This window comes from Gigantopelta aegis, chromosome 5, assembly GCF_016097555.1.
Source record: "Gigantopelta aegis isolate Gae_Host chromosome 5, Gae_host_genome, whole genome shotgun sequence".
NCBI lineage: Eukaryota > Metazoa > Mollusca > Gastropoda > Neomphalida > Peltospiridae > Gigantopelta > Gigantopelta aegis.
In genome coordinates, this window is record NC_054703.1 from 39,595,104 (window position 1) to 39,621,601 (window position 26,498).

General features: G+C 37.9%; 1 protein-coding gene across 1 annotated transcript in view; it reads left to right on the plus strand.

Moving 5' to 3' along the window:
- Positions 1–4,798: 4,798 nt before the first annotated feature.
- The window catches only part of LOC121373180, a 42,156-nt gene continuing 20,456 nt past the window's right edge, over positions 4,799–26,498 (plus strand). Inside the window, exons 1-7 of the mRNA XM_041499637.1 lie at positions 4,799–5,503; positions 12,873–12,981; positions 13,206–13,382; positions 14,608–14,829; positions 19,674–19,889; positions 21,632–21,847; positions 22,489–22,698. Of these exons, the coding sequence (XP_041355571.1) occupies positions 5,225–5,503; positions 12,873–12,981; positions 13,206–13,382; positions 14,608–14,829; positions 19,674–19,889; positions 21,632–21,847; positions 22,489–22,698 (1,429 nt within the window). The 5' untranslated portion in view covers positions 4,799–5,224. The remainder of the gene's footprint in view (positions 5,504–12,872; positions 12,982–13,205; positions 13,383–14,607; positions 14,830–19,673; positions 19,890–21,631; positions 21,848–22,488; positions 22,699–26,498) is intronic.

Consider the following 26,498-nt stretch of genomic DNA (forward strand, 5'->3'; position numbering starts at 1 on the left):
TTTCCACCACTTCGTCAAATGATGTGTATTTTACCGAACATTCCAAAGGGTCAAGAAAGTTGTTTAGGAACTACCCCTATTGGCGAAATGCGTAAATTTGAAATTGGTCTGTTTTGAAAAGGTCCAACTATCCTGCCTGCTTCTATTTCTCGGTTTAACGTTTCGACCAGCTCCTTTTTATATTGTACAGATGATAGTATTTTTTTGTGTGTGTCAGTCTTTAACCTAGGTCCCCCATATGGTAATCTAAAACCAAACTGGAACCCTACACCCAATTCCCCAGCGATATCCTGCCTTGGATATGTTTTTAGGTACTCCAGTAGTTTATCGACCTGCACCGGGGTATGCCCTAGATCCCATAAACCTTTGATGTGTGTTTCCTCTTCCTTGGCCGCTCCTTTGGTAAAAGAATTGCCCCCTTCTGGTGGGCGAGGTGCCCTGAAAGGGCGACCCTATATATACCCCAATCGGTTAGTGAAAATTGCTTTGTTGCAGCCCAACATAGCATGAGGTTTGTGAATGGTTACCCCCACATCTCGTGCAAACATGCATATAATGGCAGGGGTTACAACTACATGACCCTTTGTAATTAAAATCATAACACCTACCACTCCTCGAGTTTTCCCTGTTGACTTGTGCTATGGGCATGGTCTGCATGGGCATCATGCACAATAGCCACAACTCAGTGTCCACATCCCCCCATGAGCTTGTTGGGTGCAATGCCTTTTTTTAGACATTGCTCGTCGTATACACTCCACCCAAGCTCCGATACTGGAGACGCCGTCAGTTTAATAGTCTGCGGGTATTTCAGCATCTCCTGCACTTTTTCTGGGTGAGCATTGACATAAATGCTCATAAACACAATGAATGCATTCACCCATTGATCAATACTCACAAGTTTATTCGGGTTCTTCTCCCTTGTTGTTACTTCCCCGTTGACTAGGATTATCTGTTTTTCTATTTGCTCCCCCTCCCCCCCCCCCCCCCCCCCCCCCCCCCCCCCCCCATTGTTTAACAAAGAGCTAATTTCCACGTACTGGCCATTAATAATTTTTTCCCGAACCCCTTGAGAGACATGCATTCCGATTGTATCATGAACACTAACATAAGCTCTAGCAGTACTCGTACCTGGCGAAGGTTCAAGGCACCTGTACATCCGGCATCACCAGTGCCTCCGAAGTGATGTCCATGCTCCCCTTACCAGGCTCTGCTGCCGCCGTGTCGCTTTTTCTCGGCCGGTGATTTGTTTTTGTCTTTCTTGCCGGATCTTTTTACTATGCTTTCGGCATGATTTGTGAAACATTTGCTATTGTCCGTTTTTTCCAAATTCTAAATAAACATCCACTTACAATTAATTAAAACATGCCTATGTGTTACGTTTGTCTTTACTTACGTAAAGTTAATATACTTCTTTAATATATATTTATAATTTTACTACACAATTAACTGACAAATTGATCTATCAATAAAGTTTAAACTTAAGTTTAATCTAAAAAAATCATTTAAAATTGTTTTGTTTGTTTTATTAATTACATCAGTTAATGTTGATCAATATACATTAACGTATAGGTTTCGCTCCAAATCCTTTGTAATCTTCAAATTAATGAAACGTCCAACCTAATTTAATACAAAAACATGATTAATAATAATTACATCATTTATTTTCGCATAAATGTGTCAATAAAAACTCTGCAAAAAAATTATTAAATTAGTTATCTGTCTCTTAACAATTCCCCGATGACTTTCTTCGCTGGCTTGTTTCCGTAAAAGATAGACTGGTCTCTCCAAACCAGATAGTTGAAAGATAAGACTGGTTTATTAATTGACAAAACTACTATACTGCATTCTAAACGACTGGTTACATCAGACCAATACTACGGCAGTTGCTATAATAACCAGATTTATTCCCGAATGAATAAATCCTATTATGTTGTGTTATGTTGTGTGTTTGGTTGTGTGGTGGTCGTACGTGCGTTATAATTTACAGGACTTTTTTAGTCAAAGAAGAAATATTTCGACGAAATAAAATGTTGTTTTGTATTCCTGGAAACTCTGTATTTAATGTGTGAATTTAATTTTGAGAATAAAGCAAATGAATTGAAAACCAGATTACCCTTCCAACCTTCCAATGATAAAACCAAAAAGCAAATCATCACAAATTAGAAAAGAAGTACAAAAATACAGATTGAAAAACCATCATGCAGATTCTGCTTTCAAAAGGGATCAGACAGAGCAAACTGTATTAATGTTTTGTTGATGGGGTGATCACCCTCTGAATTCAGGTTAACGCACTAACACACACACACACACACACACACACACACACACACACACACACACAGAGAGAGAGAGAGAGAGAGAGAGAGAGAGAGAGAGAGAGAGAGAGAGAGAGAGAGAGAGAGAGAGACGCACGCGCACGGTATATCAACGGCCTCTGTGAATTGGTGCATATAAAAGATCCGTTTCTACTAATATAAACATCAAATGTTTGACATCCAATAGCCGATTATTCAGTTGAGTGCTCGCTCGAGGTGCTTGCATCGCAGGATCGAATCACATAGGTAGATCCATTAAGCTGAACAAAAGCAATGGTATGTACTCTCCTGTATGTGGGAAAGTGCATAAAAAGATCCCTTGCTGCATTAGGAAAAAAAATGCGGTTTTTTTTCTGATGACTAGAAGTCAGAATTACCAAATCTTTAACATTCAATAGCCGATGATTACTTAATCAATGTGCTCTAGTGGTGTCGTGAAGCAAAACAAACGTTTTTGTTTGATACCGTGTTCTAACTATAGACTGCAAATCGTGGGCTAAATGTCACTTTAAGAAATACACAATAATACTTACATCGTAGCATGTGCTGTCCTCTACATGGCAAAGTGCATATTATAAAACAGAAGGTGGAAAGTTCTAACTCTGTTGGTAGAGCTCTCGACTGACGTGTATTATAAAACAGAAGTAGGAAGGTCCTAGCTCTGTTGGTAGAGCACTCGACTGACGTATATTATAAAATAGAAGGTGGAAGGTTCTAGCTCTGTTGGTAGAGCACTCGACTAACATATATTATAAAACTGAAGGTGGAAGGTTCTAGCTCTGTTGGTAGAGCACTCGACTGACATATATTATAAAACTGAAGGTGGAAGGTTCTAGCTCTGTTGGTAGAGCACTCGACTGACATATATTATAAAACAGAAGGTGGAAGGTTCTAGCTCTGTTGGTAGAGCACTCGACTGACATGTATTATAAAACAGAAGGTGGAAGGTTCTAGCTCTGTTGGTAGAGCACTCGACTGACATGTATTATAAAACAGAAGGTGGAAGGTTCTAGCTCTGTTGGTAGAGCACTCGACTGACATGTATTATAAAACAGAAGGTGGAAGGTTCTAGCTCTGTTGGTAGAGCACTCGACTGACATGTATTATAAAACAGAAGGTGGAAGGTTCTAGCTCTGTTGGTAGAGCACTCGACTGACATGTATTATAAAACAGAAGGTGGAAGGTTCTAGCTCTGTTGGTAGAGCACTCGACTGACATGTATTATAAAACAGAAGGTGGAAGATTCTAGCTCTGTTGGTAGAGCACTTGACTGACGTGTTTGGGTCGAAGACTTTGTTGGGTTTTCGTAGCCACAATGCCTCAGTGTCTGTTTACAAGGTGTTTGTTGTGGTCGTAATACTTGTGGTAGCCCAAACCGGAATTTTCCTCCCAATAATTTCGTGCGTACGAAAAATATATATATCACGAATTAAATTCAAAACTGAGTGCTACAAACATTAGTATACGACAGTAAACACATTGGATATACAGACACTGGTATTCTAAACAAGAAAAATGTATTTAGTATGAAATAGTAGTGACCAACAAGGCTCTGTTATCGCAAACATCTTACAATGGCTGCAAACTCAGGACTGTCCCTTTAATGGAAGCCAATCGTTAAACGTACACTAAATAGCACCACGTTCCTGCTAAATACTAATGGAAAATAAATGCAGCGTGTTTCGTCTAAGACTTGTCAGGATTACCAAATGTTTGGCACTTAATAGGCGATGTTTAATAAATCAACGTTCTGTAAAAAACAACAACAACAAACGACGTTTCTTAACACTGAAACCCATTGTTTATCCAGGGGCCGGGACATAGCTCAGTGATACAGCGCTCGAGTGATAAGCGATCGATCTAGGATCGATTCCCGTCGCTGGGGGACCATTGGGCTATTTCTATATCCAGCCAGTGCGCCACAACTTGTGTAACAGAGGCCGTGGTATGTGGGGTAGTTCATATAAAAGATCCCTTGCTGCTAATCGGAAAGAGGATCCCATGAAGTGGCGACAGCAGGTTTCTCTCTCAATAGCTTTGTGGTCCATAAACATATGTCTGACGCTATATAGCCTAAATAAAATGTGCTAAGTGCGTCGTTAAATAAAACATTTCCTTCCTTCATTGTTTATTCACGGAAACTAACAGTGTATCATGTACAATGTGACGGAATGACCCCAGTGACTCTGAGACTGACCCCAGAGACGCCTAGTCGAGCCGTCGTGAATATTTGACGAAGAACAATTCTTCGTCATTAACATTTGTATTTGTAACTAAGGAGGTGTTAACGCAAGCTAACCTACAACACAATGTGCTGCTAATTAGATATGCTTGAATATAATCGGGTAAAAAAAAAAACACTTGTATAAATCGATAGATTCTGTGAAGTCATATACTCTGGGGTTTACATATATTTAAAGCAGGGATATTTTAGTTAAAACTAATTGAATTGACATCACATAGATGTGTGTGCAAACGTCAAGGCGATTATCACCTGTGCAAATGGATGGTTAAAGTTAAAGTTGGTAAATTTTCACACACAGTTTTAGAAAAGGACACCCGTTACATTGTTTCCATCAGTAGCAAGGGATATTTAAAATACACCATCTCATAGAGAGGATAGCACATTCTACGTCGTTTGATATACCAGTCGTGGTGCACTGACTAGAACGAGAAATTTCACGAAGGGTCCATCGACAAGTATCGACCATAGACAGACCGTGCATCAACCGAGCGCTTTACCACTTGTCTACATCCCGCAACAATTGCAAGGACATTGGGGATGATTTTAAAATCGCACATTCGAATTTCAACCCATGAACATGGACACTAAAGTGTGGTAAATTTACAAACCTGTAAAACAGGGAAATATCCTTAAAAACAGATTAGTTAAGAGTCTAAAATCTGAAATGTGTTTGGTGAGGGATCTAACGTTACTTGTCTATCTAACTGGTATGTGCTGCTCTTCTCAGCAGGCCGACCTAGGTTTGACAAAGCACGACTATTTACGATTGGAATATTCTTCACTTGCGGCCTGTAAAGCAGAGTGCAGACATCATCAACGATGCAGGTCATTTATGTTTGATCCACGCATGCTCCAGTGTCACTTGAATGACGTAGATGTGCAGACAGCAGCACAATACATGGCAGTTCTCTCAGGAACCATTTCTGGTGACAGCAATCATAAGGTGAGATATTTATCATTAATGTAAAACAGAGTCGTCAAAACCGGGGCAAAAGAGGGTGTTAATATATTATGCCAGGCTCAGAGTATCAAGCGTCACGACGCAGCTGGCCATATTGCTGACCACATGACGTCTATGACTGTCCGGTTGCTAGTCTGAGCACTCTTGCAACACGCATCAGTCGTAAGTCGGGACAGGGAAAAATAACAACATTATTATCTCAAAAACGAAGCCGATATGTCTATTATTTTTTGCTGGAAACCTCTCTCTCTCTCTCTCTCTCTCTCTCTCTCTCTGGAAACCTCTCTCTCGATATATATATATATATATATATATATATATATATATATATATCATCCATTAAAGTCTTTTGCAGGACATATCACTGGCACTATAATTGGCGATATCTTCTGCGATATTCTCCTGGCAGATATCGCTTCTTATAATCTTGATTGGTCAAATTTTAATAGATCATACTCCCCTCATGTCTTGTGATATCATAATTTATCAGCACGAGTTGATAAAAGTATGAAATCCGAGGCTTTCATCTCACCTAAAAATGGCTGCCATTCAGGTATTTCAAGCAGGTGATAATGTAAACATTGACAGATCAGGGTTTGATAATGTAATGGAGTGTGCACTGTGACAGATCAGGGTTTGACCAACTTGTTTTACAATTGTACAGATCCAAGTCATGACAGAGTGTGCACTGTACAACCTGATGGAACTGACCACATCTTCCATGTGCAAAGCCACAGATAAAGGCTAGTGCAGCCTCCACAGTCACTGACAGATCAGGGTTTGCAACTGTTTTAAATTGTACAGATAATGGAGTGTACACTGTACAACCTGATGGAACTGATCACATCTTTCATGTGTAAAGCCACATATAAAGGCTAGTGCAGCCTCCACAGTCACTGACAGCCGGCACTCATCAGATGTCACCAACAAGTGGAAGGTTTGTTGACTTGACTACAATGATATTGAAAGAACAATTGATGAACAACAAAACAAAAATACAATGAGAAAGAAGTTAGGAGACATAAAAACATTTCAAGAATACCTGCAAACGTAAAATGAAACCAGAAATATATAAAATATCTCACCTAAAGAGCTATAAAAGTATTTTGGTGTGTAAATTCATTCTGGTCAATAGCAAAAAGAACGAAGATGAATTCGAACCGAATTCAATACGTTCTTTTTTCATTTCCATAGATAGACACCTGCTAAGACACAATTACGGATATTCACTGAACCGTAGAATTGAATTTAGCAAAGCCCGACAAGTACTGACAGCAAAACAAAGGGAGCTAAAACAAAAAGGGAAAGGAAATTTACCAAACCGATCGCAGACGATATCGGTTTCCGAAGTCGACAAATTGTATGACGCTGACCAACTCGGTTCTTGCACCAAACGGCAAATAATTTCTCCATGTCGACAACTGACACTCGCTTTGAATCAGTTTTTGGCTCCAGCAATATTTCTGGTGGAACTTTCAATGTAACAGTTCACAACCATTTTCATACCACAGCTCGTCGCAGACCTGCTGTCTTAGACAGCGACAGTGATTAAAATAGTTCTGACACGTAGTTTTCCAACGAACAACAACTGTTATATTCTCCGTCAATTTTATCGTATGTTCCTGAACATTGCAAACGGTGTTTTTGTTCTGTTTTGTTCTCGTTGACTGACAGTAGTGTCATGGAGTTCACTATTGTTGAACTATCTTCTTTTTTTCTGCGAAATAATGTCAACAGTTCGTGTGTTGTTTGTCTCCATTAAAATAAAAAAGCCTCAGTTTGTATACTTTTATCAACTCGTGCTGATAAATTATGATATCACAACACACTCGGGGAGTATCCTCTATTTATCAGCACTCGGCAAGCCTCCGATTTTATACTTTTATCAACTCGTACTGATACATTATGATATCACAAGACACTCGGGGAGTATTCTCTATATATGCAAGAATTGATCATTGCAATAGCATGAAAGCTAAAAACGAATGTCCTCTTTAACAACAACAAAAAAAGCAGTAGCACCGGATGTTTACACCGTGCCCTCATTCCTCTCATGCGGAAATCGAAAAGAAAATGTTTTACATGCCATATTAAAGAGACATGCCCTAGTTTTTAAACACTAAGACATATTTTGACTGTTAGAGCCTTTTTTGACAACTGAAATCATACTTTACTTTATGTTATTGTTTTGATTATCAATTTCCGTGCATTCGAAGTGTTTTTGGTCAACCTGATGTTTTTAATATCACGAAATGCACTTCTCATATTTTTAAAAACGTACGTGCGTATGAAAAGTAACAGTTATGGAGTTGAGTTTTAGTCTATTTTTAGAGGTTATTTCACCATTTCCAAGTCACAGAATCAAGTTTCACTAAATTGTAACTTTATACAAATGTGTTATAGGTGTGTAGATTAATTAAACATAGTGCATTTTCAAGAGGTGAAATTAGGGTCAGTCCCATTAAGATATGTCTGTAGTATAACCGTCGAAATACTCTAATAAACAATAAGTACATTTTTATGCTTTATAGCATTGGTACAATGTTGAGGGTTTTTTTTTTGTTGTTGAGGGTTTTTTTGTTGTTCTTTTTTGTTTAGTTTTTGGGGGTAGGGGTTGACATATTTATTTTTATTTTCATATTTATTTTACTAGTAGCCTACTACTGTAGCATTTATAATATCTGAATCCAGTGCCTCGTATATAGAGGACAGCCACTTCTGAGGAAATCCTTTACTGGCGATTTCATCTTTCTTGTATCACCACGGAGAGGACTGCCACCCAGACTAGTTTACTGAAACACGAGCAGTTCTACTTTTAGTCTCTTTGTACTGCATTATTTCTGAGACAATGCATGTCATGGAGCAAACCTTGGTCATTCTTGCATTTTGTCTTGACCCCTGTATTATAACTGAGATTTAATCTATATAATTTAATGGTAATATATATATATATATATATATATATATATATATATATATACTGGATTTCTTTTTCCAAATATGTTATGTGAGTTAGTATAGGTTTAAAACGTAATAGATTGTTTTTTATATGAATTTTAACTTTATTCATTATGGAGTTGCATGCAAATTCGTCAGTTTCCTTTTGACGCAAACGGATTACTTACACATGGTTATTATTCAACAAAGAACATTCGAGTTTTGATTTTGGCTGTGCAGTTAAATTTCAATGAGATGATTGGATGGCTAGTTGAATTTGAGAAGGGCCAGCGAGATTTTTCTTCAATTGGCCCTACTGGTGATCATGGTGTTCATGTTAATTTTCAACCCTGACACACACACACACACACACACACACACACACACACACACACACACACACACACACACACACACACACACACACACACACACACACACACACATACATATAATCCGAACAATACTAAAATAATGCCTATTGTCCAGAACCATCTACCTATATTACTGAAAAGTTCTAAAATAAAAGCTTCCTTATCTAAAAGAAATATTATTAACAGCACTCGACAGCTTAAGAATCTTAAACAAATACTATGTCCTTCTATATTTACATCTAACTCGTGTAAGTCTGTTAGCAAATGCGGAGATAAAAGATGCGGCACATGTGACATATTAGTTGAAGGTAATACATTTCAGTTTGCAGATGGCAAATTATTCTATGTACATACCAACATGAATTGTAAGACAAAAAATGTTATTTACGCTATAATATGTACAGGTTGCAAAGAAAATTATATTGGAGAGACCGGTATGGAACTTGGATACAGGGTCACCGTGCATAAACAGCACATTAGGGACTCTTCAACCAGTATTTTGTGGGTAAGTCATCACATCAAAAGCTGTGGGAACGGCAAATTTATTATATTCCCATTTTATAAAGTTATGATAGATGACAAACATTATCGACACCAAAAGGAAGCCCATTTTATTCGCATTTTCAAACCAAAACTTAACATACGCTAACCCATACTGTGGTCACTACACTCCAACATAGTTTGAAACTGTGTTGTACAATGTATCTACTGTTAGAACATATGCTTGTTTACATGTATTACAATGTAACAATAGCAATGTTAATATGACTGTTATATACCGTCACTATAATTATAATTATTATCTCGTTTAATGTCAAATATGCAATTTGTTCGTGGTATGCATGTTTTATTCTTAGAATTGTCGTGACGTCATCGAACTTACCTCCCGCTGTAGATGACGTCATGTATATGGAACTGATGAACCCGTTACTGGCGAAAGGCGCTTATTCCATTAACACGTTGTGAAATTCTATCTTTTTATTTATTCATATGATACACTTCAGTCTAACAACTTTTCTATATATATACATATAGAGGTTATTACCAGAGTGTTTTTCGGTATCGTCAATATCATATATTACTAGATATTCAAATGACGTAAGAATATGTGGCGCGGTGTATTTTTGAATGGAAATGACGTCAAACTCGAATGACGTCATTTTGGATGTCCTTACATCAAAATAAAGGTATGCCTAACGGTTTTTGTTTTCTGAACGCTGGACAGCTTTCAGTGTCAAATTGCCATTGAAATGTTTTTATTTGATGACTATGAATGCATGCGTCAATTATGGAGTGTCTCCCCTGTGCGTTTGCTTAAATGTCAATAAACCTAGTGCCGTGACCTCCATTAATTTACATCTAATTTGCAAAGTTATCAAATTGTTAAAGTATGTGATCTGAAAAATATCACATACTTTGATTGCACTGAAAATGTAAGATATTATATGATAAATATATATATATATATATCATCCATTTAAGGCTTTTATAGGAGATATCGCGTTCAATCCACATTACTGATATTGTTTGCAACTGTCGCAAATGAAAAGAATGATAATGGATGATAAAAAGAATACCCACCTCGTGTCTTGTGATATCATAATTTGTCAGCACTCGTTGATAAAAGTATAAAATCCTCGGCAAGCCTCGGATTTCATACTTTTATCAACTCATGCTAATTAATTATGATATCACAAGACACTCGGGGAGTATCCTCTATATATTATTGTCCCCAGAATATAAAATGGAAGTGTCAGGGTTTATATTACATATGGTATACATACATATAAATGGCAAACTATATTCACACGAATAGATATAATCCACACTCTTTATGTATATTGTTGTTGATATTTTGTTTGTTTTTTGTTTTGTTTGTTTCTTGTTGTTGATATTTTTTTTTAATATTATCATTGGGGCCAAAAAAGGGGGAAAAAAACAAACAAAAAGGAAAAGATGTTATGTACGGAATTAATATTGATAAAAAATATATTATGAAAAGGTGTATGAACTAGTACAACGTGCGAAGAAGGTATTTTAGAAATAAAAATATCTAAATATTTTATAAATTTAATAAGCTTTTATGACGTTTGAAATAAATTATACCACTGCTCCCATTTTGTATTGAAATCTTCATAATTACCATTTGCATATAAGATACATTTTTCAGTTTCCAACCTTTCTTTAATTACAGTTTTTAAGGCAGACAAGTTTCATTTTTGTTTTTGTATTTTCGTGGAATAAATATAATATTTTATGTTAATAGTTAACCAATTTATTGCATATGTATTTGTTTTCTTAAGCAGACCTAAAATGGCAGTATGTTTATCTATAATTATGCACTCTCCTATAATATTGAATATCCAGGTTGTAATATCTTTCCAAAATTCTTTAACACAACAACAATCATAAACTAAATGTTCAATTGTCTCTGGCATACGATTACAAAAAGTACATTTATTTGAATTAATATAATGAATTGTATATAGAAATGTGTTAGTAGCGAGAAATCTGTGTAGAATTGTATATTGTAACCAACGTAAAGTTGTATCTCTAAAGCACTTAAAAGGTATATTGTAAAATATATTCCATTCTGCTTCTGCTGGTGAATAACAAAAACCTTTATTTTTATATCTTAATTAAACTATGGAATGGTTTTTGTGTAGCATTATAATGTATGTATTTCTCTACATCCAGTTTTGTCTTTAAGAAGTTATTTTAGATTATGGGGATAAACTAGGTTTTCCTTTGTAATTGACTTGTTTATTTCATCATTATGTTTTCCATATATCCCTATGTAACATTTCACTGCATTAATTAAAGAAGCATACTCTAGAAAATTAGTTTTTACATTACATTTTACTATAAAATCGCATAAATTTAGAAATCCTCCATCAGTATTAACTAATAAAAAAAAAAACCCTCACTTTTCTTGATATTTTTAATTAAAAATAAGCTTCTTATTTTTTTATATTTTGCTGTTCAACCAAATGTTTATACCAGCTATGTCGTTTTCATTTTCAAAAACATCTTCCCAAAAAGGGTTAGTCATATTTTTAATTTTTAAATTAATACAATGATCGCCATATATAATAAGTTCTTTGATCAATGTACCTGTAATTAACGAGAAAAGACATGTCAGTTTTGTGTTGTTTAAAAGTAACCTTCTTATCCACGTTGACTTCAACGATGTTATATACGTAGATAATTTAATCATTTTAACCCCTCCACCCCCCACCCCCCCCCCCCCCCCCCCCCCCCCCCCCCCCGTTTTTATGGTCCTGGATTATAACAGGTTTATGTTGCGAAATGAATTTGTAAAATCGCTTTTTTAACTTTTTCACTAACTCTAACTGTTCTGACGGGTATGGCAACGAAATTAACAAATTTGTTATTTTAGGTATAATATGTAAGGAGATAATGGGTCGCCTTGCCTACAACCTCTTTTTTTTTTCTTTTTTTTTTAAAATTGTGATAAGTGTCCATTTTGTATTACTGCTGAGAAAGAATTTTTATAAAATGTTTTTATCCAATTGTTAATAGAAGTCTTAAAATCTAACAAAATATCTAAAGCTTTTTGAATGCAAGACCATGATAGAGAATCAACAGCTTTTTCAAAGTCTACTAATAGTAGTTGACCTGGTATATTTGTGTTTCGGTATATTGCATAATGTCATGTATTAAACATATATTTTCGCCTACGTAACTTCCTTTTATAAATCCAATTGATCGTTTTCAATAATTATATATATATATATATATTTCCTTTTATATATATATATATATATATATATATATATATATATATATATATATATATATATATATAAACCATCGCCGCTGCTACAAAGTGTAGGGGACACATTTCCCCCCTTGTGTATATGTGTGTTGTACATACGATTCTATGTGTCTTTGTGTGTGTATGCTTGCGCGCGTGTGTGTATGTAGGTTAATATATACTTATACGTTCTGTCTTTTGATAAATATTCTGCTCGATGTAAAACATGATGAACTAAAGCACTCAATCTGATTTTACATAGGTCAGTGACCCGTGCACTGGATTTTCCTGTTCGTGTAAAATATCCAGATGTTCTGTTTGTAGTCACTGTGACGTCAGCTCGAGAACTGGGAAGCCATTTTGTGTCATTGGTAAGTGGGAATCTTGTTTGGGTTTTTTATTTTTTTTTTATTGGAAAAGTAAACTACACACCCAAAACACCCTCCCCCATAAAAACAAAAAAACAACAATAATAAAATAAAAAATAACGTCGCGTCCGTGTACAGTGCACACTTATTCTAACCACTTACTTATATCTGTTAAATTATTTGGGATGTTTTTTGTTGTTGTTTTTTCTCTTTGTCGTATTATTAAGACATCAACGCCTGCCTGGAAGTTCCAACTGTCAAGAACGGCTTGGTAAAACAGAGAACAGACTGTCTGACGGGGGTCACCAGACACTACACCTGTTACCATGGTTACACGGACCTGGGTAACGGAAGCATCACGTGTTCCAACCATGGAACGTGGAGTACAGGAGTGTGTGAAAAAGGTAAGGAATGGTTTGAATCGGGTCATTGTTTGGGAATCATTCATTCATCACCGGCCATGGCGGTGTTGTAGTTAAGGCATAAGGCTGGTAGGTATTGGATCGGCTTTATCCTACGAATGTTAGAATGGCTAAGCGTCGCTGCATTGTACAGGATAAAGCCGATATCTTAAGACAGTAACCAGTTATTTCCTTTATCATGCAATCCTACATGAATAGTCGAAAACTAATTATTTATTCCATTTTTATGTACGCAAATCGAGTATCCGTCCCATCGTTCTATTAAAGTCTTTTTTGTTTTTGTTTTTTTGGTAAATAATTTCAATTTGGTTTGACGTATGAAGAAAAGTGTTTTGGAAATAACAAAGAAATAGAATCGGTGTGTGCCATTTACAAATCAATAGGCTTGGAAATAAATAATTTGTAGTAAATTACGTAGTATTAAAAAAATGCGATCCCTGTGGGACGGACTATAGCAAGGCGTTTGTCGTATGACGCCATACAAGATACATGACGTCATTCTTTCTAAGACGCTAGCTACATTCTGTCACATTTAAAACAACGTTTCTAAACTAATTGATAATTAAATACACAAGTTTTGTATTATTATCGCAAAATTAAAAGTTAGTTGTATTTACTGTACCAAAACAAATGATTTAAAAAGTTTATTTATTGAAAATCTAGTCTGAAATACTCGAGTAGAGTCGGGCTTATGTCACGTGACCCATATTTTTGGTCAGTGACAGAAAATATACTATAAAGATTTATCCAGTCATCATATCTTGCCAATGAATAAAAAAAACGCAAACAAAAGCTAAAATATCTGCAGCACTGAAATAAACGTGATATGAAGCAAACGCAAAAGCCGACGTATCAGACGTAACACTCGGACCGCACGCACGCACGCACCACATCCAATCTATATGGGCCTTTAGTAGCAAACATCTTACAATGGAATATAAGCATCCAATCTATATGGGCCTTTAGTTGCAAACATCTTACAATGGAATAGAAGCATCCAGTCTATATGGGCCTTTAGTCGCAAACATCTTACAATGGAATAGAAGCATCCAGTCTATATTGGCCTTTAGTCGCAAACATCTTACAATGGAATACAAGCATCCAGTCTATATGGGCTTTTAGTCGCAAACATCTTACAATGGAACAGACGCAAACACAGGACAGTTGACTTAATTCGTTTTTGTTCTCTTTTATATATAATTATTAGTGGACACGTGTGGCTTGGCCCTTAACAAGTCTGCTACCCAGAGTTCTACCGGGTATTCTGGTGACGCAAGAAGAGCGGTTGATGGCAACACAGATGGGGACTTTTACGGCAATTCCTGCACATCGACAAAAAACGGGATTGGACCTCATTGGTGGTCTGTTGACTTACAAGCCGTCCACGTGATCACGCACCTGTTTATCACCAACAGGCTGGATTGCTGCGGTAAGCGTGGTGCTTTGTTGAGGTTTTCTATTGTTTGAAATTATGTCGGCGTTTGTTTTCGTTGTGGCGGTTGGTTTGTTTTTGTTTTTGCGGTAGATGGGTTACTTTCTCGCTTTATCTTTGTGTTGTGTAGTCTTACACCTACCCATTGAGTCGTTAAATGTATTTATCTTAGGAAGAACAATCTTAATAAATTCTATACCAAGTGGTCCGTGTAGTATTCCCTCTGTGAACAGACCTAATTGTGTAACTACCTGGAAAAAAGTATCGCAACACCCCGAACTTTTCGATAATAGCCAAATGCTATCGTCAATCATATGCGAAATGCAAATAAAAACGTCATGTCAGTGTACTTTTTGGATGAAATACACCTCAGGGAAGAATTAAATTACAAATTCAACAACATACTAAACAAAAACACGCATTTTATTCTGACAACCCAAAAAGATGAAAAACCTACAAAAAATGAGGTGCTGTTAAGTTTTGTTGTGTGAAGTTCGCAAGTGCAGTCACTGTCAATATTTTGTCCTCCAGTCCTCAACAAATGACCCAAGTACACAACCATAACATTCTATCAAGATCCTGTGGAGTCAGAATAAAATCCAGAACCCTCATCAAAATCGACTTCCCAGACCCTCAGTAACGGGTGTAACCTCCTCCGACGGCGATAACTTCACGTACCCTCCTCCTCATCGACTGTACGAGACGTTGCATCTGACGCTGAGGTATTCTGTTCCATTCCTGGTGCAGAGTCTGTTCCAATTCCGCCAGATTCTGTACTGGAGGCTCCCTCTCTGGTACCCTGCGACCCATGATGTCCCAGATCATCTCTATGGGGTTTAAATCTGGACTCCTGGCAGGCCAGGGTAGCGTTGTGACTGCCTCCTGGTGTAGGAAGTCAGTGACGACACGTGCACGATGCGGCCTAGCATTGTCATCCATGAAAATTGGCCTTGTGTTCAAAGGATGATTATCAAAGTGTGGCACAACAACCGTGTCCAAGATGTCAACAGCGTTGTCCGTTTAGATTGTGCCTGACAGTTACAAGGTCGAGTTTGCAATCGTGTGATGCAACCCCACACCATTATGGACCCTCCGCCAAACGGAACCTGCTGCAAGATGTGCCTTTGGGCATAAGCTGTACCTCTCTGGCGCCAGACACGGGCTCTACCGTCAGTCATGAACAACAGAAATCGACTCTCGTCCGTCCAGTGTATTCTCCGCCATGATGCTAAATTCCATGGACGTCGCTGTTGACACCAGGCCAGCCGTGCGGCAATGTGAGCACGGGTTAACAACGGACGTCGGACGGGTCGTCTGGCTCTATACCCAGCTGTCTTGAGTCGATTCCGCACCATTCTGTCTGAAAGACAACGATTTGACAGCCATTCTCGTTTCAACACGCCACTTCTCATGAACGGATGAATCCTGGTGAGTCTCAGAAATGTATTTCCGTATGACGTCACACGTGGTCGTCCGGAACGATTACGGTCCTTAACGTCATTGGTTTGTTGATGTTTCCGGACCAATCGGCTGATGGTGGATGCATGATGGCCAACATTTCTTGCGATGGCTCTCAGGGACATACCCGCATTCCGCATGCCGATAACCTGCCATCTGACAGCATCTGACAGTTGGGATGGCCCCATATTCTAATAACGTCAATTAATTCACAAAATCTTCTCAGTTTTCTAACAGTAAGAACGGTGGCTTGAAACACGTGTTTTGCCCAGTGCGGGGTACCCGTAATGCACGTTTCACTATCCGCATGCGGTAGCACGTGCAGACCGTATCTCAATATATGGTGTAGCAAAAGGGTCATGATTGTGGACCCCACAAACAGACTTTTAAAATATTTAGAAATTTTGATATGAGGCCTGATTGTTTTGGGTGTTGCGATACTTTTTTCCAGGTGTATATATATATATATATATATATATATATATATATATATATATATATATATATATATCGAACCTACGTGGAGTGCATAAACAGAGAGAGAGAGAGAGAGAGACAGAGAGTGGAGAGAGAGATAGAGAGGTGGCCGAGAGTAGAGGAGAGAGATAGAGAGAGAGAGTAGGGTGGGGTGAGGGCTTGTAGAAGCCACCAAGACTGGTAATGATGAACCTAGTGGATCTGCGAACATAGATAATATTAACGGCGATATAGTAATTGACAAACTAATTGAAGAAAGGACAGAAGATAAGAAAGTAGTCTGTAAAACATAAAATAAGCAACATGTTAGAGAAAATAGGTCATCAAAAACGAAGCCCAGAAATACGCGTTTGAAAATTCCTTTATCAACTGAGAGGGACAGAAACGTGAATAACAAGATCATCAGTACCGAATGATGTAAATGATAATTGGAAGAAAGAATGCTCAGCATGCACTTCAGGGGAATATGTCGTCCACATCGTGTGATACCCAATGGACAGCTGCTTACATCTCAAAATTATAGTACGCCACATTACTCGACCAGCTAGCAGACAGTGAAATGTTTCTTATGGCGACACGGGTGGATCATATTGTGATATAACTTGTATGGTAACACGTGTATTATCCCTCACAAAGGATTGGCTGCAAGTATATTTCCTTCCTTTTATTAATGACCACACATCAATATTGTGTCCTATATATTTTATTTGGAACCGTGAATTGTTGATAGTTTTAGCAATGACGTCCACGTTTGATAACACATGACTTGATTGATACTTTGAACAAGCAGTGGACATGCTCAGTTTCAATGTACACGGTTACTGTACATTTCAAACAAAAAAAAAAATATATATATATATATATATATATATAACAAAGATTTATTTTATTTTTTGTTGACATAATGTAATAGTTGAAACACAAATATATCATTCAAAGGAAAGCTGGCATCCCACCAACCAGCACGGAGCTTCTAGATTATGGTAGCCCCACTCCCATAGCTGGTGATATTAAATAATGGGCTAGTAAATAACTAATATTGTCATGTCCAATGGCTAGTGAAAACAAAACTCAAATGTTGCAGTTAAGTCGATTTTGTGAATACGAATATTCTGCCCCAAGCCCCAATGTTAGTGTTTTAAGCTGTTACTCCCACTTTAGGTGACCTATCTGATTATTATTATTATTATTATTATATAGTAAATTGTATAAAGTTAAAGTAAAATAGGGCTAGTGTATGTTTAGTCGTATAGTATATTTTTTAAATCATTGATCCCTAGCATCTACAATATATTATATAAAAAGTATATATATATATATATATAAATATGTTGCGAGATCATTTCTCAATGTACATTTGGTTGAGCCTCTTCCCCAACATCCATTTCGTCATCATGCTCATCGATTTATATAACAAAAGCAATTTATTTCGTATTTCACAGAGGTTGTTAAGACATATGCTGTAATACAGTTGAAACACAAATATATCCATTCTAAGGAAAGCATGGCATTCCACCAAACAGCACGGAGCTTCTAGGTTATGGTAGCCCCACTGATCCCATAGCTGGTGATATTCAATAATGGGCTAGTAAATAAGTAATATTGTCATGCGATAATGGCATAGTGAAAACAAAAGTCAAATGTTGCAGTTAAGTCGATTTTGTGAATACGAATATAGAAGAACCCCAAGCCCCAATTTTAGTGTTTTAAGCTTGTAACTCAATTCTTTATATCCAGCATCGCCTAGAAGAACAACATTACTGCAATTTCATTTGGTTTGTGTAAGGCTTAGTAAACCAATCTTCAGTTAAAGTTAATCCAGTATCGGGCTAGTGAACAACATTTAGTCGCAAGTTCATGTGGTTTAAATCATTATTGCTTCAGCAGCATCTACAATGATACATTATATAAAACAAGTACTATTTGAACCATTTACGAAATATGTTGCGAGATCATAGCCTCATATTAAAGTAGCATTTGGTCAGTTTAGTCTCTTCCCCAACATGAGCTATTCTCGTTCAGCCATGCTCATCGATAAAAAGCTCCCTTGCTACGCAATCGCAATATTCATTTCGTATTTCACAGAGGTTGTTAAGAATGGCACATTCGGGTGGAGTGGTTGTAGCACTGGTGTAGCAGGTTTAGACAAACCAGGGCGAAGCTCTTTACATCGAAAAAAGTATGATTCATTTGTCAGTCGAAAGTTGTTAAAGGGACATTCCTGGGTTTACTGCACTTTTTAAGATGTTATCGACTGACAGAGACTTTTTAACAATTGTAATTACATATCAAATATATTTTTTTCTGCATAAAATATTAGTGGCTGTATTTTAAATGTGTTTCTGATCTTTCTAATATTTGTACCAGGTTAAATTTCATCTCATTTCCTAAAATTTATTTTTTTCGTACGTACTAAATTATTTGAAGACAAAATCCAGTTTGGGCTTCTTACCAATATTAAGACGTCCAGACACTGGTATTCTAAACAAGAAAATATATTTAATATGCAAGTTCAATCGTAAAAATATTTTATTCGTCGGGAACATCTTACAATGCAGAAAACTCAGGAATGTCCCTTTAAGAGAAACATCTTACAATGCAGCAAACTCAGGAATGTCCCTTTAAGAGAAACATCTTACAATGCAGCAAACTCAGGAATGTCGCTTTAACACATTGATCATTATCAAACGTTTTCTTCACGACATATTGCCGCCAGTCACGAGATCGTACCCTCATCCAAATGATGGGGGGTGGGTGGTGGAGAAAAAAAGAACAATGATAGAGTGATTTGGAACAAACACACAATAAATAAATAAATAACAACATCAAGTGATGCAAACTCAGAACAGTAATTTTACAATAAGTTGTTTCAACACACACAATCCTTTCTTTTTGTCTGCCTATAGCTTATCGTCTTACCAACATCACTATCCACGTGATACATGACATCAGTGAAGAAGACACAACCATGAACTTGTGCGCCAACGTCACAGGACCCGTGGGAGCTGGAGTCACGAAAAGGTTTGCGTGTATGAGACCAGTGCACGGTCGTTATTTAAGAATCACCAAACAAGGATATCAATTGCTGACTCTCTGTGAAGTGGATGTGTGTGGTTACACAAGTGAGTGTTTCTAACTGCTGAATGTTCGGCACTTAGTTTTGTGTTTTACATTTAACTTTATTTGTATTCAACTTAAGTTTGAAGCTTTCTTTCCTGTCTGGTCTGTCTGTCCAGGGTGGAGATCAGTTGCTAGAACTGGTCATAGCAACAACTCTTAGTATTAACGACTTTCTTTTTGTTATGTTCTTTTTCTCTTTCATCCTTATTATTATCATCACCACCATCACCATCATCGTCATCATCAGCATCATCTTCATCCTGATCATTATCATCATCACCAACACTATCATCACCATAACCATCACCATTATCACCAACATCATACTCATCATCACCATTATCACCAACATCATACTCATCATCACCATAATCATCACCATTATCACCATCATAATCATCATCACCATAATCATCACCATCACCATCATCATCATCATCACCATCATCATCATCATCACCATCACCATCACCATCATCATCATCACCATCATCATCATCATCACCATCACCATAATCATTATCACCATCATCACCATCATCATCATCATCATCATCATCATCATCATCATCATCATCATCACACATCATCATCATCATCACCATCACCATTCATCATCAGCATTATCACCATCACCATCATCCATCATCACCATCACCATCATCACCATCATTCTCACCATCATCAATCACCATCATCTTCATCATCATCTTATCATCATCATTCTCATCATCATCATCATCATTCTCACCATCATCATCATCATCATCATTACATCACCATCATCACCATCACCATTCTCATCATCACCATTATCATCATCATCATCATCACCATCATCACCATCATCATCATCATCACCATCACCATCATCATCACCATCTCATCATCATCACCATCATCATCATCATCATCATCATCATCCTCATCATCATCACCATCATTCTCATCATCATCACCATCACCACCATGGCATCATTGTCTTCCTCTCTTCTTTTTTTCCCCTTCTTCTTCATCTTTGTTTTCTTTGTTGCCGTCTCGTCTTCTTTTCCTGTCTTCCTCTTCTTATCTTCCTCTCCTTCTTGTTCTTGTTTTTTATTTTTGTTTCTTCATCATCTTTTCTCCATACTTTTCTTCTCTTCCTCTTCTTTTTCTTTTTCTACTTCAACTTCATCTCTTTCTTCTTCTTCGTCCACTTTTTCATGTTCTTCTTTTTCTTTCTGTCCTTCGTTTTCTTCTTCTTCTACTACTACAGCTACTAATACTACTACTACTACTACAGGTGCTACTACTGCTGTTGCTGCTTCTACTGCTGCTACTACTACGGCTATTACTACTACTACTACTACTACTACTACTACTACTACTACTACTACTACTACTACTACTACTACTACTGCTGCTGCTGCTACTACTGCTGCTGCTGCTACTACTACTACTACTACTACTACTACAACTACTACTACTTCTACAACTACTACTACTACTACTACTTCTACAACTACTGCTATTGCTACTAATACTACAACTACTACTTCGACAACAACTGCTACTACTACTACACCTGTACACCAGTATCATCATCATCATCATCGTGTTCGTATGATCATTATCATTTTCATGTTAGTATCATCATCAACAACAACATAATCATCAACATCAACAACATAATCATCAACATCAACAACATAATCATCATCAACAACAACATAATCATCATCATCTCTGTTATTTTTGTTTCCAGCGCACTGCGGTCTAGCAGTAAACGAGGCAGCCGATCAAAGCTCGACGGTCCTGGATGCCATCGCACTGCGAGCAGTTGACGGAAATACAACGAGTAGATATTGGGATCAATCCTGCTCTCACACGGATGGTGGCCCAAACCTGTGGTGGTCTGTAGATCTGGGAATAACCGCTTATGTGACCAGCATCATTATCACAAATCGAGGCGACTGCTGTGGTGAGTACTTCTATGTATAGTTGAAGTATCTGTCTAGTTGTGAAACGGTCACTTCGATATCTCACTCGGCCTTGCTCTCCCTCTCTTGCTGCCCCCCCCCCCCCCCTCTCTCTCTCTCTCACTCTCTTCCTCCCCTTTCTCTTGTTCTCTCATCTCTCTTTTGCTATCTCCTCCTTCTCTCTCTCCTTCTCTCTCTCTCTCTCTCTCTCTCTCTCTCTCTCTCTCTCTCTCTCTCTCTCTCTCTCTCTCTCTCTCTCTCTCTCTCTCTCTCTCTCTCTCTCTCTCTCTCTCTCTCTCACTCTTGCTCCCTCCTCTCTATCTCGCTCTTACTCCCTCTTCTCTCTCGCTCTTTCTCCCGCATAATTCTCTTTCGCTATTGCTCCCTCCTCTCTCTCTCTCCCTCCCTTCTCTCTCTTCCTCCCTCCTCTCTTGCTCTTGCTTCCAACTCTCTCTCTCTCTCTCTCTCTCTCTCTCTCTCTCTCTCTCTCTCTCTCTCTCTCTCTCTCTCTCTCTCTCTCTCTCTCTCTCTCTCTCTCTCTCTCTCTCTCTCTCTCTCTCTGTGTGTGTGTGTGTGTGTGTGTGTATGTGTGTGTGTGTGTACGCGGTATTTCTCACGAGGTCATTCCTCGCTTCTTTAACAGGCGAACGTCTGTCTAACTTCACATTGCACGTGCTGGATGATGTTTCACAGTCACGTGACAACGACACGGTGTGTAACGGAGCAGAATCGTTTGGAGCTGCAGTAACGAGAGAGTTTGTATGTCAACAGAATGCAATTGGTCGTTACGTCAAAGTCACCAAGACAACCACAACGCCCTTGACGCTTTGCGAAGTAGACGTCTGTGGAACAGGTAGTTATTCAGCACTTCCTGGTCTCGTTGTCATGGACTCCTTTGTTAAACGTGTAATTGTATCATAATACACCTATACGTTTCATTTAACTGTTCATTTTAAACAAAACAAAGCATAAACAAAAATGGAGAATAATGCAATGAACTTTTATTGTCATAGCTTACATTGAAATCCGAAAGGTGTATCCGATGTTTTTCTTATATTTTATGATTCGAAGAAGCGCACGACTGCTCGACTGTTACTAAAAAAAGTTAATTTTCTTTAACGACATCCCTAGAACACATTGATTTGTTAATCATCGGCCATTGTTGGTCAAACATTTGGTAATTTTGACATAGTCATTGAGAGGAAACCCGCTATAGTTTTCCATTAGTAGCAAGGGATCTTTTATATGCACCATCCCACAGACAGGGTAACACATATCACGGTCTTTGATACACCAGTCGTGGGACATTGGCTGGAACGAGAAATAACCCAATGGATCCACCGACGGGGATTGATCCCAGAGGCTGTTGCTAACACTTTTTCAAGTTCACACTTGCCATGGTCGCATTGTCTTTCGAATCCATGAGTTATATGGAAAACTCGAACAACTGTGCAGATGTTAGGGTTTGTTTAGATCAGCGATCTGGTTAGCCCGAGTACTCTGACGGTAAGAGAGCTACACTCAGTTACTGTCAGGAAAGAAATGTTTTATTCAACGATGCACTCAATACATTTTATTTACGGTTATATGGCGTCAAACATTTGGTTAAGGACCACACAGATATTGAGTGAGAGAGGAAACCCGCTGTCGCCACTTTTTGATATGCACCATTCCACAAACAGGGCAGCACATATCGACGGGGATTGATCCTAGACCGACCGCGCATAAAGCGAACGCTTTACCATTAGGCTATGTCTCGCCCCTCTGTTACAGTCAGAGACCAATCGGTAGTCCGAGAATTCCGCTGTAATACAGCAACAATCCTGATAAAAACAACAACAAAAACACACACATTAATTACCAACACACAAACTACAGGAAGAAAACCGACAGCACACCCTTTCAACAATGTTCCTTAGTGGTCTGTCGGGCAATGGCAGGTCTGAGGTTGTTTTGTGTCGGGGGTTTTCAACCTGATCACTATAATCGTTTATCGGCAGAGTGTTTTTGTTTCCCTGTAACTCAATTTCACGTCACAAATACATAGCACAGCTCATAAAATGTTATACAGCTGTATTCTTTAATGGAGATTAAGCGACGAGGTTTCAGATATCGTATTAGTTTAATTCATGTGGGGGGGGGGGGGGGGGGGTAATTTATCCCGCTTCCCCCTTTCCTTTTTCTCCTTTGGATTCCATCTGACTTCAACTCCTCCAATCTTTCAACTTCTTTTGCTGTCCATCTGGTATGGTTTGGTTTAAAGTGAGAAAGAAGATACTCTGGTATGGTTTAGTTTAAATTGAGAAAGAAGATACTCTGGTATGGTTTGGTTTAAAGTGAGAAAGAAGATACTCTGGTATGGTTTAGTTTAAATTGAGAAAGAAGATACTCTGGTATGGTTTGGTTTAAAGCGAGAAAGAAGATAGTCTGGTGTGGTTTGGTTTAAAGTGAGAAAGAAGATACTCTGGTATGGTTTGGTTTAAAGTGAGAAAGAAGATAGTCTGGTATGGTTTGGTTTAAAGTGAGAAAGAAGATACTCTGGTATGGTTTGGTTTAAAGTGAGAAAGAAGATACTCTGCTATGGTTTGGTTTAAAGTGAGAAAGAAGATACTCTGCTATGGTTTGGTTTAAAGCGAGAAAGAAGATAGTCTGGTGTGGTTTGGTTTAAAGCGAGAAAGAAGATAGTCTGGTATGGTTTGGTTTAAAGCGAGAAAGAAGATACTCTGGTATGGTTTGGTTTAAAGCGAGAAAGAAGATAGTCTGGCATGGTTTGGTTTAAAGCGAGAAAGAAGATAGTCTGGCATGGTTTGGTTTAAAGTGAGAAAGAAGATAGTCTGGCGTGGTTTGGTTTAAAGTGAGAAAGAAGATAGTCTGGCGTGGTTTGGTTTAAAGTGAGAAAGAAGATACTCTGGTATGGTTTGGTTTAAAGTGAGAAAGAAGATAGTCTGGTATGGTTTGGTTTAAAGTGAGAAAGAAGATAGTCTGGTGTGGTTTAGTTTAAAGTGAGAAAGAAGATAGTTTGGTATGGTTTATTTTAAAGTGAGAAAGAAGATACTCTGGTATGGTTTGGTTTAAAGTGAGAAAGAAGATACTCTGGTATGGTTTGGTTTAAAGCGAGAAAGAAGATAGTCTGGTATGGTTTGGTTTAACGTGAGAAAGAAGATAGTCTGGTATGGTTTGGTTTAAAGCGAGAAAGAAGATAGTCTGGTGTGGTTTGGTTTAAAGCGAGAAAGAAGATAGTCTGGCATGGTTTGGTTTAAAGCGAGAAAGAAGATAGTCTGGCATGGTTTGGTTTAAAGCGAGAAAGAAGATACTCTGGTGTGGTTTGGTTTAAAGTGAGAAAGAAGATAGTCTGGTATGGTTTGGTTTAAAGTGAGAAAGAAGATACTCTGGTATGGTTTGGTTTAACGTGAGAAAGAAGATACTCTGGTATGGTTTGGTTTAAAGCGAGAAAGAAGATAGTCTGGTATGGTTTGGTTTAAAGCGAGAAAGAAGATAGTCTGGTATGGTTTGGTTTAAAGTGAGAAAGAAGATAGTCTGGTATGGTTTGGTTTAACGTGAGAAAGAAGATAGTCTGGTATGGTTTGGTTTAACGTGAGAAAGAAGATACTCTGGTATGGTTTGGTTTAAAGTGAGAAAGAAGATAGTCTGGTGTGGTTTGGTTTAAAGTGAGAAAGAAGATACTCTCGTATGGTTTAGTGAGAAAGAAGATACTCTGGCATGGTTTGGCTTAACGTGAGAAAGAAGATAGTCTGGTATGGTTTGGTTTAAAGTGAGAAAGAAGATAGTCTGGTATGGTTTGGTTTAAAGTGAGAAAGAAGATACTCTGGTGTTGTTTGGTTTAACGTGAGAAAGAAGATAGTCTGGTATGGTTTGCTTTAAAGTGAGAAAGAAGATAGTCTGGTATGGTTTGGTTTAAAGCGAGAAAGAAGATAGTCTGGTGTGGTTTGGTTTAAAGTGAGAAAGAAGATAGTCTGGTGTGGTTTGGTTTAAAGCGAGAACGAAGATAGTCTGGTATGGTTTGGTTTAAAGTGAGAAAGAAGATAGTCTGGTATGGTTTGGTTTAAAGTGAGAAAGAAGATACTCTGGTATGGTTTGGTTTAAAGTGAGACAGAAGATACTCTGGTATGGTTTAGTTTGAAGTGAGAAAGAAGATACTCTGGTATGGTTTAGTTTGAAGTGAGAAAGAAGATAGTTTGGTATGGTTTGGTTTAAAGTGAGACTTTAATGAAGCCAGACAAAATGCTGGTGTATTTCGTTTACACACAGTCGACGTTTTCTGTGTGCTCTTACATGTCGCCGAACCATTTCATTTCATATAAAATTATTTCCGTGCGTACTGGACACAAACATCAGTTATCTGGGCTCTCTGTCCAGGACAGTGGGTTAGTTGTTAGTTACTAGTGGTTAGTGAGAGAGAAGAGGGTGCAGTGGTCTTACACCTACCCATTCAGTCGTTAAAACCCACTCTGGGTGGGAGCCGGTACCGGCCTACGAACCCTGTACCTACCATCCTTATGTCCGATGGCTTAACCACGACACCACCGAGGCCGTCGAACCATTCATTCATTCGTTTAATAATAGAGGAGTACATATACAACGGATGAGCGACTAACAGCGTTCTCTTCAAAACGTAAATTGATGGCCATATTG